Consider the following 19186-nt stretch of genomic DNA (forward strand, 5'->3'; position numbering starts at 1 on the left):
TCCAATAACAATTATCCTTGCTTGTTCAATACACCTTTTTATAAGTACAGTGCAATTTAGTATCAGCCTTAGCTTTTTTTGTCCAATACAAACAGACCTATCAGACTAGAAGCAGACAGAACTTAGTACATGTTAATGTGCTGGACATAATATGTGTTGATTAGCGAAGTGATATACGAACATATATAACGCTTGTTTGCATTAGTCAGTTCCTGGCACTAGTACATTGGGTAAATATAACAATGATTATTAGGCTTTCCTCTTTAGATCAGGTCACCAAGCGTGGAGAGCACAGCATAGCATAGCAACAACACACACACGCACACACAATGGAAAAAACATGCAAAAAAAACCTATTGGCATCAGTCTTCCCACCAATTTCCTCCATTTGCTCACTGAAATTTCCCACAATCAGCTTTTCAAAGTGCTGTTAAGTTTCTGAATGTCCAGTCTTAAACACACGCATGCGTTATTGTTCATATTTTCCTGAGCCCCTGTCCACAAATAAACTACTGTCAATACTACATTATAACCAGATACGCGATCATGCCAACGACCACGTGATCGTGGCGATAGGACCATACTTGTGCCAACCAAGCTCTATCCATGGCCATACATGTTGTGAGGAGCGCATGCGCTCCTAAATTTTAGCACACCAGTGCCCAGTCAAGTGAGAAGCTGGACAAATGTGCCTCGAAATGAGCGGTTAATTTGCCGACACGAAATAGCAACTTGGGGTTGTGAAAACTATTCCCTTCACATGCTCACCTTCATTTCGACGCTGCTGTTGGCACGGTGATTCAGTGCTGGCTGCTCACAGCGAAATTTCCTGATCTCTTCGTCGCGCCACTTTTATCCGCCGTGAAGAAAATGCAAGCGAACTAGACAGTCGCAAGAGGGTAGCATAGAGTATCCCGATCAGAATTTATCTTTCACTGGCTGCTTCGGAGGAATCCGACTGGTTACCGCTAACCGTGACTGAATGACTTTGATAAGGACACAAAATTTAAAAGCACCACATTTCAATACTGCTCTAAAGGTCATACGGAATGGAAAACTAAGACTTAAAGACATATTGTAAACGTGACTCACCTTGTGGTGGCATACGTCCAATGTCGACAGTTGAAGGCCATACTTTTTTCCTTCCTTAAGAAATTCTTCATCAGCCGTTTTCATTTCAAAAGGAACAACGGCGACCGTCCCGTCCTTGGTAAAGTCCTTCGCGTCGGCTTCTGAGTTAGTCACAGGAACAGGCTTGGTCGCAAACCAACCAAAGAAGCAGTTGGCAGGAGCCAAGACCGTTAAAAAAAACAATACCGCAGAAGGGCGCATGGTGTACGAATTGGGCCTTGTTGGTAATGCAACGCCGCTTAGCAGGTCTTAACGTGTCAGTGCCTACGCGAGGGGTTTCCTGTCAAGTACCAGCAAGCATTCTAATGAGAACAAAACTTCAAGCAGCTTTTAAAGCTTTTAAAGGTCCCGGAAGCATGTGATTGGTTGACTTCTTGATGATGATATGTGCTTCATAAAAAAACATTTAAAAATAAATTTTATCCAACTTGTTCTTCGTCAATTCACTTACGCTCGAATTAAAATTGAAAGCTAGTGCTTTAAACTAGGTGTGCACTTTTAAGGACATTTTAGGAATCTAAATTGTAAGCTCGTGCATGGTTCTTGTTTCGGGGCGCCCTTAGGAGCGCACGCTTCCATGGCCCGCTTTTGCTTCATCCGCATTTTGCATCGCAAAACTTAAGTTGCCTGAAAAAATTGTTGCCAAATAATTCTTGATTGTGCGGTAAGATGTAGTTGCAAGCAAAAATACGCCTAGCGCCCTCCCCCCCCCCCCCCGCACCAGCCTCCGAGTAACAAAGTCCAAGCTCGAAGGCCATGCTTTTGCTTACAGCATGGAAAATTTCACAAAAAGGTCGCGTTTTATAATACAGATTGTTCAGTGTAGCACTTGGCACTGTTACTTGTCTGGTTTGTCAAGAAAAAAAAAGGTTCGAATTCACCTTCATTTGCGCCTTTTGCTGTGTGCAGTGTCATATGGCGCACTTAGCGCAAAATATTTTGCAAGGTTTTTTTTAAGCGAAATATGCGCGTAACTGTATTTTGTGCGACGACATGATCAGTGTTTTATACAACTCGCAGCAGGAGTTGGTCACGCAACACATGTCAACGTGGATGAGTTTGTGGTAGTTACAGTACACCACTGAATATAAACTTTCTCGCTTTCAAATTTTTCCACTAAAAACACTCGTCTTCACGTAGACATGCACAAGCTTTGCATGCACGCCACGACACAGCTCGAGCACTACACAAGCTCGTCTTCGTCATGCCACCAGTTAGCACCGCCCTAAATGGTCTTTATTCTACGAGCTGGTCTTTCCTTACGCACACTTACGCTACTTCTTAGCCAAGAAGTTTTCGAAGAGTATTTTCAACTTTATTTTATTTTTATTTGAACCTCAAGGGTCCCCAGGCGGGACTTTACTGACGGGTCGTCGCAAGAATGGGGATAACAATGATTGTTGCATAGTATTATGAAGAGTACATAGCTTCTTCAATGGCATTCTTGAAATCAGCGGGATCAGAGATAAGAGCTCGGCTGCCGGGAAGGTCATTCCAGTCGTGAGCTGTGTGCACAAAAAATGACCTGTAACGTAGTAGTGCGGGCACGATGCGGGATGACGCAGTTAGGATGGCCTGTGCGTGGTGTTCGACGTACTGGTTGGATGAGCTGGCTGTCTCGGGGTGAATGGAAAAACTTGTGATTAAAGCAGAGGCGTGAAATATGGCGACGGGAAGCGAGAGAAGGCAGTTGTAACTAAATCTTTAGAGCAGATATACTACAGTATCGCCCAGTAGTTTACGATTCTGAACTGATTCGAGAGCTGAAATATGGTTAGACTGATGTGGATCAAAGACTGCGCTAGCGTTTTCATGTTTAGGTGTTTTGTAAGTTAGTAATTTTAAGGAAGAAGGTGTCATGCGCAGGTTACGGCAAAGGTACCCAATTGTTCGATTAGATGAATTTATTATGTGGTTAATGTGGTAAGCCCATGATAAATAATAGTGATGTAAACGCCAAGGTATCTAACGGAGTTAGTGGAAATAATGGTGGTATTTTATAAATAGGTAGAGTATAAATTCAGCGGCGGTGAAAAGAAATTCGTAGTTATTGCAGTATTCAGGAGCATTAGCCATGTAGTGCACCATTTCTGTATGTTATTCAGGTCATTTTGGAGGACAGAAGAATCGTCAGCGTTAGTTACAGGGCGGTAGATTATGCAGTCATCAGCGAAGAGATGGATTGTAGATGTTATTATGGAAGGCTATATTAGAAAGTGCAAAGGGCCAAGAACTGTGCCTTGGGGTACTCCTGAAGGAACATAAGTACGAAGACGAAAAGCCATTAGTGGAAACAAATTGCATGCGGTCGGTTGAAAAGTTTCAAATCTAGCCAAGGACATGCGAATGAAGGTTTAAAAGAGAGCTTGAGTAAAAGGTAGAAATGGGGCACTTTGTCAAATGCTTTCTCGTAGTCTAGGAACAGTGCAACGGTTGGGATATTGCAGTCAAGATTGTAGTGAATGTCATGCTAATTGTGTTTCACACGAGTGGCCTTTCCGGAATCCATGCTGGTCGGGATGAAAGTAGCTGACGGATATTAGAAATGTCGTGACATTGGAGTAAATGACATGTTCCATGATCTACACTTGCAACTTGAGCTGGCCACGGCACATTGTTGTCTTGGACCACCTTCTGAAACAGTTCTCTGGGTCCAATGTTTTTATCTCATGTCTCATTGTCCATGAAACGATGCCACCGTGAACGGCCAATCAGCATGGCAAAAAGGGAAAGTCAAACAAAAGAAATAATTTTATTGACATTTTTGGAAGCATTTTTACGCAACTGGCTTCGAGAAAATGTGCCATAAAAAGCACATCACACAATTTAGTCTACACTTGCAATGCTTGCCGAAATTACAGAAGCAAGTAAACACCAATGAAAATGTCCCAGTTGATCATGAATATTTACAGTTCTTGGTGAACTCCATCATCACAGACTACACAGAGGTCTAAAAAAAATTTCAACAAATTAGCGTTGTTTTTATCAGTGTGTCAAAAGTAGAGCTTGTAAAAGCAGCATTACTTTTACAGTGTGCTGTACGTATCATGTGCAAAAACTAAAACTTGAAATTGGAATGCCACTTGCACATGATTATATTCCCGAATGCGATGCGTAATGAATGAGTGATCAGTCTCTATACTACAGTGTAGCCCCAACCATATGCGAAAACAGTGCACGAATATGACAAAGCTGAGGCACAATGACACAGTGCTGCTGTCTTGCTTTATGCCATGAACAACCAACAAGCCAAAATCTCAACACTCAGCTTCATTTTGTGCTTAGTCCCAAAGCTAGATGCAATGAATCCCATGAATGCCATCGTCGAAATGTAGTGTATAAAGGCATGGTTTTAGCTGATTTCCACTTGGTTTGCATTTCAATTTACGGTGATGGCACACGCACAGATGGTGACGGTACCCATACAAGGTCCTCATAAACTGACCATGCAGTAAAAACTAAGCTCATAGTCATAGGCAATAAGTCTTTGTACATCCAGCGGGTACGCTTGACATCCACTTTTCCTGCGTTTCTTTACCCTTATTTAAGCTCGTACAGTTACCAAACTATGAGGCAGGACTAGCACAACATAACACGGTACGAATAACGAGAAGATCTGCGTGTATGCAGCCAACAATCTGAAATAAGACATGTTCTGCAACATGTATGCAACTGACTGAAGCCTGAAGTGTTAGGCTACCAATCTGAAATTAAATATTTTCTGCAAAATGTATGCAAGTGGCTGAAAAAGGTAAACCGCTTTTGCAGCCAGAAAAAAAAAAAAAAATGCGGGTGCAGCCCTAATTTTCCATATATTAATTAGGGGTCAATGTAGTCTTGAGCACTTTTATAACACTGTACTACACTACAAACAGCACGCAGCTCATTTAATTCCAGCTATTAAAACGAAAATGTGATGAACAAACTTAACAATCCACCTCTTCGCAGTAATGACAAGTGCGAAACACAGCCTTTAGATGGACACGTAGTGTGCCATGGGAGCTCAGCAGTGCAATGAAAGCAGGGATGTTCAAACTTATCTAGCCTAGATTTACAAGCATGCATTGTTTTGTTTTTGTTTACAGAATGTCAGTCATGCTCTGATTTTTCTGAACTAGGGCCATCGGTTTTCTGCTTCTTCTTGGCACGAATGTCGGCAAGCGCTTGTTCGATCGTCCGGACGTCCTTTTTGTTCTGACTGGGTACTGAAACAAGAGACAAACAAGACGTGAACAAAAAATTATGGCAGTGCTCATCTCAGGATGACTGTCAATGGGAGTGCAAATGGCATACAAGCTATGTAATGACATACCATATTTCTGAAGTCATGTTTATTTGACATCTGTAGTGGTCATTCTGGCACTTTCATTGCTTCGGCTATATGCGACATACTCCAGTATCTTTCCACTTTGCTATGGTATTTTCTTGTCAAGGTTACCCATGAGCATGGGGGGGTGACGAAGAAGGAATGACGTTGATGGAACGAGAAAGGCGGTATGACGACGGCATGATGACAATGAGATGACAATTGTAAAATGACGACAGCTTGACATCGACTTGCGGGCAATGGGATGATGATGAGCATATGACGATGGCACAACCATGACGGCATGATGAGAGTATGACAAAAGGTGCATTCCGACTGTCTGACAATGACGCAATGACAATGATTGGGCAACAACGGCAGCATAATCATGATTAAATGACGGACAGCTTGATCATGCTAGAACGGTGAAAAAGGATTGACGTCAGTGAAACAAAGGATAGTGACAGCATGACAGTGGTGACAATGATGGTATGATAGTAACAGTATAGACAATGGTATCACGGTGATAACGCTATGATGACGACGGTGTGACAACAACAGGAGGACGACAGTGGCATAATCACTGTAGTGGAACGACTACTATGGCATCGCAACAACGGTATGAAAAATGAATGCATGAAGACGACACAATGACAACAATGGCATGACTGGCATGGACAATGGCATGATGAAGACTGCATCATGAAGCCTGTATAGCGATGATGGCGTGAGAACGATGGCGTGATGAGCTGGATGACTAAGCTGGAGTGACGACAATGAAATGATCATGACGACATCCTGGCAATGCTGTGACAAGGAATGACTGTATTATAACAATGGCATGAACATGACGACATGAAGAGTCGGATGACAAAGCTGTAATGACAATGATGCAAACCACGAGCACAAATCCAGTGACCCAAAGTGGTAGACAACTTTGGCCACTATGTCGGTGTAAGAGGTTAGATAGATGGATAGAGAGGCTCAAAATGCTTGAAGTAGGCAAGGAATGCTTATCGCATTAAAATTAAAATCCCTACAAACATTCAAACAACCTACAGTCATACCAAGTGTTAGAACACAAAAAACACTTGAGCAGATACAATATTTTCTTCCCATTTCAGGCTTTTTTTACTTTAGCAACTGCTTACACTAGCTGAATATTTCACAACCCTCCATCATGAAAAGAACATGCATAGCGTGCCTGGATACTGTGATACACCCAAAATATTAAATAGACACTAAAGAGAAACAGCAAATAACAAAACACAAGTGATAATGTATCTTTCAAAACTTTGCTTTTGTTAATTTCACGACAAGAGGTTGCTTACTAGGAAAGAACGCAAAGGCTAAACTTTCATTTAAGAAAATTTTTGCACCAAATTCCAGTGCCAATACAACAGTGAGATGTCAAGGATTTCAAAGTATTTTCTTGGATTTGTGTCATTGTGGCATAGTAAAAGTTCTTGAAGTTTGCTTGCTTCAGTCTTTGGCTCTCTTAATAAAGCACAATGTAGTCCATCTTCATCAATTAAAAAGAGAAACTAACCCTGAGCAGATACCATCAAATTCAATAAAGTCACGGCAAGATGGCGTGGGAACTTAAAGGGAGCATCAACATGCAATGCACAACTGTCCTGTGTAGAACGGAAGTGCCAAAATGAAATACTTTTTTTTAGACCACCGAAATATATATTTTTCATTTATTCAACTCAAAATGAGCAATATTAGTATCACTGAGAATGTTCATGCGATCACGAAATCTGCCAATACCGGTTGGTTGGCTGCTTGCAACGTAGCTTCTGACAACATTGCAAAGGAGAGATCAAGCAATTTTTGATTGTTTTTGATAAGAAATTGTAAATTTCCTGGTGCATGCAGTCCAATAAAATTTGGCTCACATGTTCACAGGAGCCTTGTCTACAGATTGGCAACATTTTCTTTTACGTTCAAAAAGTGTTTCAGGGCCCTTTAAATTTTCTATTTAGTGTCCCTTTAGTAATACTGTCAGCAACACTTTTCTAAAAGAGAGACAGATTATGAGAAGGCTGAAAACAACTCCAACATGGAGCCCCAAGAATAATAATAGAGGAAAGCAATAAAGACGGCCATGAAATAACAATCTTTTGGAAAAGAGACTTCCCGAAACAAAATCCCAAGCTTTGCTACACAGCCTGGAATTAGCAGCTGCAGTCTTGTGATTTGCCCCACGACTAGTGAGGAGAGCATCTGCACTTCCCAGCTTTAAATGGAGTGTACTACTGGCAACGAGCTCTACGTTTGTTCTGTGAAAGGCAAGAGCTCTTAACTTGATTTTTTTGTTTCTCTGACACAACACCGCACAGACACAGTACAAAGCAATAACTATCTGTTGAAGTGCAGTACCAAAGCCAAACTGTTTGTTGGGTGTGGTGATCTTGGCTGCATCCTTCCCACTTTCCCGACCCAGCAGTTTCTCGTATTTCTCGTGGTAGTCGGTCTGTGGTGCACTATCTTGGCTCGACTGCTTTGCCTGTTCCGCCAGTGCTGCAGCAGCAAGTTCCTGCAAGCAAGCAGCAAGATTGTACTAACAGAGCAAATGCTTTCTTGCTCCCTTCATTCTATGATGTCATGGAAAGACCTCAACAAGTAATTTGCATAGTTGAGCATGTCAATGCAGCAGAAATATAACAATGATCGTGCACCTCTCCCTGCAATTGCAATTCTTAGGCCTCGACTACTGGTTAAATGCTTATGTGCGCAACTTACACAATACTTTCAAGAGAAGTGCTCATCCGTCACTCACCCTTGCTTCCTACATGCAGCTAGCAAAGGCACCGTGTCGAACAAGTAATCTCAATGAAAGATAATGCGCAATTACCATCACATATAAAGAGCTAGGGCTCAATTTATGCAGTGAAAGTTGGGCAAGGCTTGTCATCTCAACACATCAATCTTGCATCACCTTTGCTGCTTTTTGCACTGTTAGAGCAATACTGCTGTTTCTTGGTAAAACTTTTTAACACCACTAAGTTGGTTTGTTTTGTTTGCTCTTCAAGAGGAGTTCTTCAGTAATAAATTATAAATACAGGAAAAGGCAGCAACAGCATGTTTATGAATAAGCGATAAAAAAACTTTACCCTTTCTCGAGCAGCAGCCTTGGCTTTCTCAGGATCCCACTCCTCTCCTTTCCGGTAGGCAGCCAGTTCATCATCTGATGGTGCAAACTCCTTCAAGAGGCAGGTGAAGAAATAAACAATAGTTATGAAGAGAATTGATCAACTGTCATCACATGGTATGTCACCTATTTTATCATGCACATTGAAGTTAATCGACAGCCCAGGTGTAGATTTCAGCATGTTAAGCTCCATACATTACTTTGTATTTATTACCTTTTTGAAGATCATGACATAGCGATCTACTTCCTCCTCACCAAAGGAAAAAGCAGTGAGGCCAGCAATGTCTGCAACATCATGGCTGAAAAAAGGATAAGAAATGTAACACATGGTGTTTGCTGTTAATAATTATGCATGACTGAGGTTATAGCTCTCAAACTTTTTCTTTTTTCTGTCTGCAAGAACGAAAGCAAACACGTTTTAATTTTATTGATAATCTTAAACAAAGAATTTTCTGACCAATTAGTGGCAAGCCCAAGAAAACACTTAGATTCTGAGTTTGTACAACACCATCTCTTTCTTTCTCTCTTTTCTCGTTTTCCCTCGCGTTTGCTTATCGCCCGCACGTGCTGTACTTACATAATCGTGCGGTGGACCTTTGCCATGGGCGCGAACTTGTATTTTTCCTTTTCGGGGTCTTGGATAAACTTGTTGATTTTGTCCTCAACCTGAAAGAGATAACGACGGAAACAGCAGCTAGCGTTACGGTGATAAAGATGGCCTACTTCTTATTAGTCACACAGACACACGCAAATGATCAGTTGGCACAAGTGGAACGACAGGAACAAATTGTACTGATTACACGGTCAACAGATGAAAACAATACAGAACTAGATGAGTTCAAACAAAAAAACTCCTTGCGCCAGGAGATGGCACAGGCACTGCGCCGCAGCGCAATAAGCCAGCCATCAACATTCACGGTGAACTTAAAAAGAAAAAAAGAAAAAAAAACATATGATTAAGGGGGTTTCATTCTGACGCCACCGTCAGTAGAGGTGACACACAGTTTGCATCACACAACGACTCACCTGATCTCTGAACTTTCTCAACTTCTCTTTCTCCTCCGCTTCGCGCTTCTGGTGTTCGTCACGTTGCTCTGCGTGACAAGGGCAATGCTTCTATAAAAACGCGTAAACAGTTGCGCTGACTATGTCACGGTTGCTGCCCGGCTACTTACTTTGTAGTAGTTTCTTCTGTTTGTCACCAACAGTTGGTGGTTTGTCCATAGAGTTTAAAATCGAACCCAGAAGATCCGCCATTATTATTTCTCTTTCGCACAACAACGCCGTCTGAAGTCACATAAACGTAAAATCGAAGAAAACGAAAGCGTAATGTCTTACACAGTCCTACACGTTCACACAAACATTGCTCGAACAAAAAAAAATTTTGTTTGCTTTAATAATTTCTGCAAATTATTTAGCGTGGTTCTGGCTTGAAGTAGCGTTTAATAGTTTTTCTGAATTTGTCGGCAAAAGTTAAGTAAGCAAGTAACTCTGTGCGTTCTGTTCGCCCTTCGGGAAAAATTGGAAAAAATGGCAGTGTTGAGCGTTTTACGAGCTGTGAGAAGCGTTGCCCCGATTTTAGCAAGAAGGCCACCGCAACCAGGACAGCTATGCTCAGGCAATTATGCTTTTGCAAACGTGTGAAAATGTCTTCAGTAACTTGCAGTGATTCGAGCATGCCGGAAGGTTGCCACGTCGCTGAATGTTGCAGTGCCGGTAACTTTCGCTGCGCGTGATGATGCACGGCTGAGAATATGAATGGCTTTGGCGCTTCGCGCTAGCCGTAGTGCTCAGTATATTGCGATGTGTCTGAGGCGCAGCACTTTTCGAAAAGAATGAAAGGCGTGATGACAAAAAAGGCCGTATTTAGGCGGCTGCCGAGCTTGCAGGCTTTCAATATCGCCTCGCTTGGCAGCCGCACTGCTCAAACTTTCGGAAGCGTCTTTTGTCTGACCTTTCACTTGTATCCGCGAAGTTAATACTGATTTTCTTTCTTATTTTCCGTAGTCTACGCGAGTGTCATTACCCGGGACACTGCAGTTAGCTCAATACTGAAGTCACACATCGCGATGGAGCGCTATCGAGATCAAATTCACCTTCTGCAGTTTGCGTAACGGCCCAGTCGGGACCAAGAAATTCGGTTCCGATTGTGTTCGATCGCGATCGAAAATGCCCTGTGTGACTGAGGTGTACAACTGATGACGCTGTAAAGCTCGCGGTCGGGGGCACATACTCCGTAACAGCATTGACGGAGGCTTCTTGCTCGGCAACGAGGCTGCTCATTTGTGTAAAAGCGAAACTGCGCATTCTATAGATGCACTTGCGTGCTCCTTGAAGTGGTAACGTAATGACAAATGATCCATTAGAAATTAATATCCACTTTCATAACTTGTACTTGAGACGCATTATGGCAACCTCTGCGTTCGCAACGACGTAAAATTTATCTTTAGTCGGCAGTAGATAACTGGTGCTTCTCTGAGGACATGAGCTACAGATCTGGCTGTATCCTGAAAGGGCTATGCCGACGAATAACTCACGAGGACGGCAAAGCTCCTTCCCATGTCGGGGTGGAGACTCTGCATCACTAAACATAAAAATTGGGCAGATGACGTCGCCGAAATTGAAGTTACAAAAGCTAAATTGAAATTGAGCAGAAAGTGCAGTATTCATATGCTCTCTGGAAGGACTTCTGACGCGATGTTTTCTACTTGTAATTTTTTGTGTTGAACATAGATCCAAACACTGTAAACCCTAGAAATGAGACATTCTACATGCACCAGATTGCTCTGAATAATTTGCTATAATACTTGTTTCTACACACTATTTCCGGTTTGCAGCACCCAGAGGCTGAGTGCACCACGACAATACACTGTCTTTCTCCGTCTCAGTGATTGCTGCAGCTGCCAGAAGTAATGCCTGGCACACACTCATTTGCAATGTCGTCATACTTTGCCTTTGAGCTACCCTTCGTCAGCCCTTCTGCTGTGCGTCATGGCATCTTGATAAAGTCAGTAATGCTGGGTTTGGCATATAGAGACAACCTTTAGTATCAAATTAAAGTATTTTAGTGGTCACTGCTAGGCAGTAACCGAAGATGAAGAGAAAGAAGTGGGGTGGTGCAGAATGGCATGCACGGCAAAATAGCCAAGGTTCAGTAAAGAGAGAGATATTTACTACTGATTGTCTGTTCTCGTCACTGCCTCACCCCATCGTAGCTGCAGCGGTGACCCGGATGTGATCAGTGAGAATGCAGAAGTTGGTTCCTTTGAGACTTGGACAAAGATGACAAACCTACAAGTGCAGCCGGCACAAAGCATAATATTCATAGTTCCTTTAATAGCATTTGATCTACTAACTGGCATTAGGGGAGAGGGGTGGTGGAGTACGTAGTGGCTTAAAATTAAAAGTGGGATGGTACAGAACATATGCACAAGCAAGGTAGCAAAGGCATAATAAAAAATTAATGTTTAACGCCGATTCTCGGTTCTCGTCTCTGCCTCGTCCGCCTTATCTACAGTATCATAGGTGCTTTCCATCCTTCATATTTGCTAAGTGTCATCCTTTTATGTATGCTTGCGGTGGTGTTTCTACAACTTCAAAAATATGTGTCAGTGTTCCCAAAAATTATGTTTCTGGGTGCATGACATGCACAGTGTGTGCTATAAGAGTAACCTTAGCATAGTTGCATTGCTTTGTGTGTCACAGGTGCATTGCCCGAGTTGAACATTGCCATGTTTGCTCTGTGTTTCTAGTGAGGCAGTCCTCCAATCACATGGTGATTACACCTTCAAGGTTTGCTTGGAACCAGTTCAAGGATAATGTGCACTTCTATATCCTCCTGGGTGCTATTCCCTTGGGTCTCCTTGTCACGTACATCAACGTCTTCATTGGGCCGCCGAAACTTGCAGAAATACCAGAAGGCTATGAACCAGAGTACTGGGAGTACTATGACGTGAGTGATTTAATGAGATTTCTTACATTGAACCAGAGCAAAAGGAAGTTATATTTTTTCTTTCATCATCATAATTAAAGGAACACTAAAACGAAACACTAAAACAGTTGAGATAAAGTATTCTTTAACCTGCTTGCTGTAGCATCATTTTTTGTAATTTCGATTCCCGTGTGGTGTGATCCACTGGTTGGTCACTTGTCACGTTGCTCTTGTGTGTTGGGACCTCCCTCTGAGCCCTGTGAGTCACCAGGGAGTTGTTCTCCTTTGAAACATCCTCAGTATGCAGTAAGATGGCACTACCAGATCAGAAACAAGTATCTTTTTCTTTCCGTTGATTTCTAGGATAGCTTGCGCACTGTTAGAAAGCCTTGCACAGGTGAAATAACTGCAATGACTTAACGGAGACCCACGTTGCAGTGAATGTGTTAAAAACCCTTTTTTGTTAATTTCACCCCAATATGTTAATTACTAGAAAAAGAAAGGCGACATTTCCATTTCTTTCTTTAGAGTTTCCTACGAAACTCCAGTGCCACTACACTACTGTGACACCATGGATTACAAATTATCTTCTTGTATATGGGCCATTGAGGCACAATGAGATTTCTCAAAATTCTCCAGGTTCAGTCCTTGGCTCCTTAAGAGCACAATGTAGTCCTCCTTTACAGATAAAAAGAATTGACTAGGCTCTAGCAGATGCTGTTAAAATCTGTGAGGTCACAGCCAGCTGGTGTGGGAACTTCAAGGCATTGTCACCACTCGTATTTTGTTGTTGCGCCTTTCTCTTTTTAGTGTCCCTGGAAGTTTTTCCCAGTCCATGGCAGCATGAAGGCCTCTTCCAGTGATTTCCAGCTACATGACCTGCAAATTTCCTAATACCATTGTGCTATATGCATCGACTGTGTTTCCTTTCTCTTTGCACCCATTCTGTTATTTTTATAGAACACTGGTTACCGGTCCCATACATTACATGACTTTCCCAATTGAACTTCCTCCTTTTTTTTTTTTTAATCTCAACTAGTATAATAGCCATACCGACAGTTTTCCTTTCTAACACGTACCGCAGTCTTCCTACCTCTTAGTGTTTGATGTCTATGGTATCTCGCTCTATTGTTTTGGTCGTTGCACCACCTTAATTTCCTTTCCTTCTTTTTATTATAACGTGCGCATGCACGTGTGTGTCTGGTTGTGTGTTGTTAGATACGGGACCTTTTCCTGAGCCTACTTCGAGTTCACCAGACCACATCGAATCGCATCACACCTAATTAAGGAGCGCAGAAGCACATCTACCATGTTCCCAAGGCACCGCACATCCAAACAAGTTGACGTCCCCCACCTCGTGCGCCGCAGGTGGAGCTATTCACTGCTTGACTCTTCCCGAAAGTGTAGCGGGAGCCTGGCACGGTTTCAGGTAACGTGGGTCCCAAGGCAAGGCGGCTGTAATGCACCATGAAGTCCTGGCAGCAATCCCCCCACCCGCCTTTGTGAAGGCAGTTGCAAGCCAGGAAGGCAATACCGCAGAGAGAAGTAAGCCCTCGGACAATTGGGGCCCAAGGAGCGACCCTTTGCGCCGGGTGTGACACAATCGCACGGGCGCCTACCATTGGCCGAAAATGACGCCACCTGAGCGGGCTCACCGATTGGCCAGAAATGACGCCACCTGAGCGGGCTCGCTGATTGGCTGAACTTGACATGACTTCGAGACACCGGGAGCAGCAAGGGAGCATTCCTTCATTCATCTCTTTCGAGGTTCTTGCCACGGGCCGCAGCGTCCGAGTTGCTGCCGGCCCGTAATGATTTTATGACTGTTAATGTCTTAGTACTCTCACTGTAAATAATGTAAATAAACCTCCAGTTTTCATCTCAAAGTCCTCCTCAACCTCGGCCAACTCCCGCACCCAACGGCAAGGTCCAAAAATCTGGGGGACAGCAATTGGGATCGTCCTCGAAATCTAACAGTGTGTTTATGCATGGTAGAAATGTTTTCTAAATATTGAAAAAGTGTCTTCTGTATGTTCATAGATGTTCACTCTCTGCAGCACGACTAGTAGCAGCAACATTTTTATAATGAAATCGAGAATCTGACAAAATCTCGTCTGGTTGGGAAGAATAGTGAAGCAAAACAAAACATACATAGACCGAGATGGAAGAACTTATTAAAAACTTGACATTTAGACCCTCACACAGGAGTCTTATCTATAAAATATTGTGGACAAAGCTCCTACGTAAGGGCCAATACGCAAAGTTCTTACTTTATAATTTCTTCATCTCTTTCAGTGTTTGCCTTGATTTAAAGCAAAGCCTTTACTGCATCTGCTCCCCACTTTGCGGATCTGACTGCTACTGTGTTGCTTGTTGCCGATTATATGACAGCTTGGGCACTGTGTATACTGGGCACACTGGGTATGGGTAACTGGGCATGTTGCACTGGGTTAGTGCCCAAATAGACAAGCAGAACAAGAGGCAAAAAGTGAAGAAGTTGGTATCACAAGCAGACGAGTGTGGAGAAATAAGTAAAACGAACAGAATAAGACCAGAGCGTGCATTGACAGAAGTGACAGAGTAGACAGAAGTGAATAAGAAGTGAAGTGACAACGTTTTAGTAGACATCAAGGAAAGCTTTGCTTATCTCCAATTTCCGCATGTGCGTGGGATCTACCGATTTCTTCCTTTTTTTTTTTCCGCACGTTTTTGTCATTCCAAGCACAACAAAAAGAAAACGAAATGCCGAAGAAGGCTAGTAAGACACCAATGGAAACAAGCTCAAAGCCGAAGTGCTGACGAATTGATAAATGAACAAAGCAGAGTTGCCAAAGTTTGTTGAAAATAGCGTCTGCATCTTACTCGCACTGATAGTGAATGTATATTAACATTGCCTTTGTTCCAAGCTGTTGTCTGTACCACAAGTGAAACAACATGTTGATATTTTCTTTCCTGTGATCACCTTTGTTAGCATTGCACTGCTAATTTGTGCTTTCTTGTTTTCATCTTATTGAACAGCACCCTATCAAGCAGTTCCTTGCTAAATGGTTTATGGATAATCCTCAGATGAAGTACGAGAAGAAGATGGACATACTGCAACAAGAGTATGAGAAGGTTCAGCTGAGGTAAATTAGCAGTTGTGTCTTTCGGCAGGCTTTGTTTGTTCAGTTTTTCATTATAACTGTGGCTTTACACATGTCGCATGCGGGTGCATGTGTCTGTTACATATTAGCGCTGATTTGCTTGGAGTGACCCCATTCGTGCATTTGACTCAGGCTTGGTGTGAAGAAAGTGCTGTTAGAGAGAGAAAAAGCAAAAAAGTCCTTCACAGATGTATGCCAATCTGACAACTGATACATCAAAGGCAGCGAAGCTGAATAAGCGAGTTCTCACATCCTTCGGAAATGCGAGTGGTCTGTTTGCTTGCTCAAGGCCTTGCTCGAATGCAGCGGCAGTTGCTGGCTAATTTCCAGTGCACTTGTGGTTGGCTGTTCTTTGTGACGGCTTCCATTTAGGCTGCACTGCAGCAACATGCTGTCAGCTTTCACTGTCACAGCCATACAAATTCCAAGCTGACCTCCAACGTGGAGTCAGCATAATGCGACGTGGGAAACAAAAGTTATGTATTACTCATTAAAAACACCGCACATATGCCTAAGTTGCTGTCTGTTCCAGTGAAATATATGCAAGGTAACTTTTATTTTGTAATTACGTTTTGTCATTACGTGTCAGAGAAAATTCAGCGCTATGACGTAGATTGCATTGCATTTATGTTTGATATTGACCATGCTATCGCATGCAGACCTCCACTTCCACACGAAAACTGTTGCAGAACTGCCCCTAGCAGCTTTGCTGTGATGGGGAGAAATGGCGAAATGGGGATTATTAAATTAAACTTCCTCAATGCCAGAAAAGTCAATCTTGCCAAGAGTGAAGTTTCAGTATGCCAGGAAAGATGCAAAAATGAAAGGCGGGCTTCCCACACTAGCTCCTTGTGATGACGTCAGATTTGGGCAGCAACTGTTTGGGACTAATTGCGGCATTTTATCGGTAAAGGAGGTCTTCTACATTGCATTCTGTAGGAACTAATGATTGAGCCTTGCAAGTTCGGAGAACATTTTCTTAACAGTAACAACCCGAGCATGCAAAAATAGTTTGAAGTCTGTGACACCATACTAATGTTCGAATGCTATGTAGCTGAGGTGCAGAGATCCATAAGGGAAATGTTGGCTCTTGATTTCTCCACTAGTAACCTTTACAGCCAAATAACTTTCAAGTTCAATCTTGATGAAATACATCACCAGACTAAGCTAATTTAGTGTTGTTCTTTAGTCTCCCTTTAAGGGTGCATGAGGAAAAAAAATTGGATTAGAGTGATAGAGTACTGTTATTTAATTCCTTGAATGAGGGAGAGGTTATTTTACCAAAAAGAAGCAAAGACCAATGTTTCCTTCCTAATTTTTTTACTTTAGTGGCAGCAATATTGACTCACCGCTTTCTCTCCCTTTTTTTTCCATCTGCATTGTGCAGGAAAACATGAAAATTTAAGAGGTCAAGTCATTTTGTCATTTTCTAATGCTTCCTTGTTAATAATTGCTTAACTAGCACATAAAGGGATTAAGCTTAGGAAGTGTAAGCTGGGAAGCAAAGTCGGTCTCGAAATGCATGACCTGGTGTCATCGCAATTATCATGGCATCATGACACAAATGAAGATTTGACGAAGTTGGATAGTGATAAGACTAGGTATGATGATGCTGCCCAGAAAATATAAGAGTGCTGCATGCATTTCTTCTGGATGCACTTGCATGCTTGTGGCATCCAGCTGCAGCTGTTACAGGAATGCTGTGAGTCAGTGTACAATGACATGAAGCACCCACTTCGCGATTACCAAGACAGTAACTGGTTCAAAGAAAGAAGTATTTTAGTAAATTATTTAGTGTGCTCTGATGCTGGCCAGTACTTTTTCGGGCTGTTTGACTGTTCAAACTTGAACTTAAAAAAAGAAGATAATTGTTCTGTCAGTACGACTTCAAACTTAACTTTTCTGTACCACAAACAAGCATAGCCAGTACAGTCATAAGCAGAAGTACCTTCATTGTGAACAAATGATGGTTACATCTGTCAACTTACTTGTAGTTGCTGTTTTTGACAGTAGATGGCCTTCTGTTGCTTTTCTTTCTATATTCAGGTGCTTGAATGCTTTCACTGATAGTATGGCTTACCTGCATGCCACATTTCTGGGAAACATGACAAAATTATTTTTCATTTCCTGCAGTATGGAAAGGGTTAATTTATACACTGTGTATACTTGACATTTGAAGCATTTTTTTCTTCCTAGCAGTCACATTTTATTCTGTTTAGATATGCTTGTACTCTGCAATTATCAGTTTGAAACATAGGTCATGTAAATATTTTATTCTTCTTTAATTTCCTTCCATACAGTCCAAAAAAGCAGTCTCTTTCAGCCCACCTTTTAGCACCAGGTTAGGGATGCAGTAATAATGTTGGACGTCTCTCCTTTCTGCAGAGAAATTGAGTTGAAAGTCGAGAGGTTGATGAAGGAGCGTGGTGATTTCCAGGCATGGTACTATGTGCCATACGACAGCAAGTACACCAAGAGGTACCAGAAGCAAACTCAGGAGCAGGACTTCTACTGCAAGACGATTTAGTTGCCAACATTTTTTGTCAATTGTGCTCCCCGAGAGAAAAACATGGCTTGTACAGTAGAGAAAGAAAAATAAAACTAGAACTTCACATAAAATTGCAATTCAAAGAACTTGCAATAGCAAGTTCAGGTTTCATTTTCACACAGTGTCGCTGATGTACGTACTCTTGCTTGCCACAGGTGCACAGTGAAGCACTTGTTAGCAAGGCGCAGGTACTACGCACCTTGGCAAAGCCTCTCTGTTTGCTGCTGTGCTATGCTGTGGCGCCATCTGGTGTGCACGTGGTGAATGATGGTTCTTGCTTCTAAGATTGTAAGAAAGCCCCTTATGTTGCAAATTTCAACACAGAGGTGTAGATCGAAATTGCATGGTGAACTTGTGCAAGATGTAATGACTATGTGCCTTTGTGAAGCGTCTGTATTTGCTGCAAGATTGAGCTACAGGTGGTAGCACCATCATCATATTAGTGTGGATAGGCAATTGGCAACACACATCAAAATGTACACAGAGGCACTTTGCTACTGGTGATTTCAGCAATCGTATGCTAATAAAACCTGCTGACTGGTATTAACTGATAATATATTGCCCTCCGGTGCAATATTTTTGCGCAATACGTGCGGAATGTTCTTGTTATGTAAGTGAAAGCAGCACAAATTGTCGTTCAACGATGCTGGTATGCAACGTCTGCAACTAGTTGGGCTTGTCGCTATTCATCCGTTTCGGCAGCGCGCGTGGCACGCTTGTGCAATCTGTCATTCTCTGATTACTTCTGTTGTTCTTCGGTTTGTTGATGGATGTAATACTTCTGATATACTGGTACACACCTACTTGGGGGGATTGGCCAAGAATCGGGTAGGTCAAAGTGCAAAATAAAAGGTCAGAATTTTATAATAGGCAAGTTAAAATTGGAAGATTGAGAGCATAGAGCTTGATTGATTTTATGAAAATCAAAATTCTACCATTACCATAAAAAATAAGACAGCTCAAATTGAAT

General features: G+C 42.3%; 3 protein-coding genes across 4 annotated transcripts in view; 1 reads left to right on the forward strand and 2 right to left on the reverse strand.

Moving 5' to 3' along the window:
- LOC126520730 (protein brambleberry-like) overlaps positions 1 to 1460 on the reverse strand; it is a 29691-nt gene extending 28231 nt beyond the window's left edge. For both annotated transcript variants that reach the window (XM_055064797.2, XM_055064796.2), the window contains exon 1: positions 1093 to 1460. In XM_055064797.2, the coding sequence (XP_054920772.2) occupies positions 1093 to 1332 (240 nt within the window). In that variant the 5' untranslated portion in view covers positions 1333 to 1460. The remainder of the gene's footprint in view (positions 1 to 1092) is intronic.
- Positions 1461 to 3864: 2404 nt separating this feature from the next.
- On the reverse strand, positions 3865 to 9877 carry LOC126517877 (sperm-associated antigen 7). Its single transcript, XM_050167693.3, has 7 exons — positions 9770 to 9877; positions 9621 to 9688; positions 9172 to 9260; positions 8809 to 8893; positions 8557 to 8646; positions 7823 to 7979; positions 3865 to 5336 (listed from the first exon to the last, which is right to left on the reverse strand). Exons 1-7 carry the CDS (start codon positions 9849 to 9851, stop codon positions 5221 to 5223), a joined length of 687 nt encoding a protein of 228 aa, XP_050023650.2. The 5' UTR covers positions 9852 to 9877; the 3' UTR covers positions 3865 to 5220.
- Positions 9878 to 10092: 215 nt separating this feature from the next.
- On the forward strand, positions 10093 to 18333 carry ND-SGDH (NADH dehydrogenase (ubiquinone) SGDH subunit). Its single transcript, XM_050167756.3, has 4 exons — positions 10093 to 10212; positions 12347 to 12546; positions 15544 to 15650; positions 18054 to 18333. Exons 1-4 carry the CDS (start codon positions 10125 to 10127, stop codon positions 18193 to 18195), a joined length of 537 nt encoding a protein of 178 aa, XP_050023713.2. The 5' UTR covers positions 10093 to 10124; the 3' UTR covers positions 18196 to 18333.
- Positions 18334 to 19186: the final 853 nt, after the last annotated feature.

This window comes from Dermacentor andersoni, chromosome 3 (genome assembly GCF_023375885.2).
Source record: "Dermacentor andersoni chromosome 3, qqDerAnde1_hic_scaffold, whole genome shotgun sequence".
Taxonomy (NCBI): Eukaryota; Metazoa; Arthropoda; class Arachnida; order Ixodida; family Ixodidae; genus Dermacentor; species Dermacentor andersoni.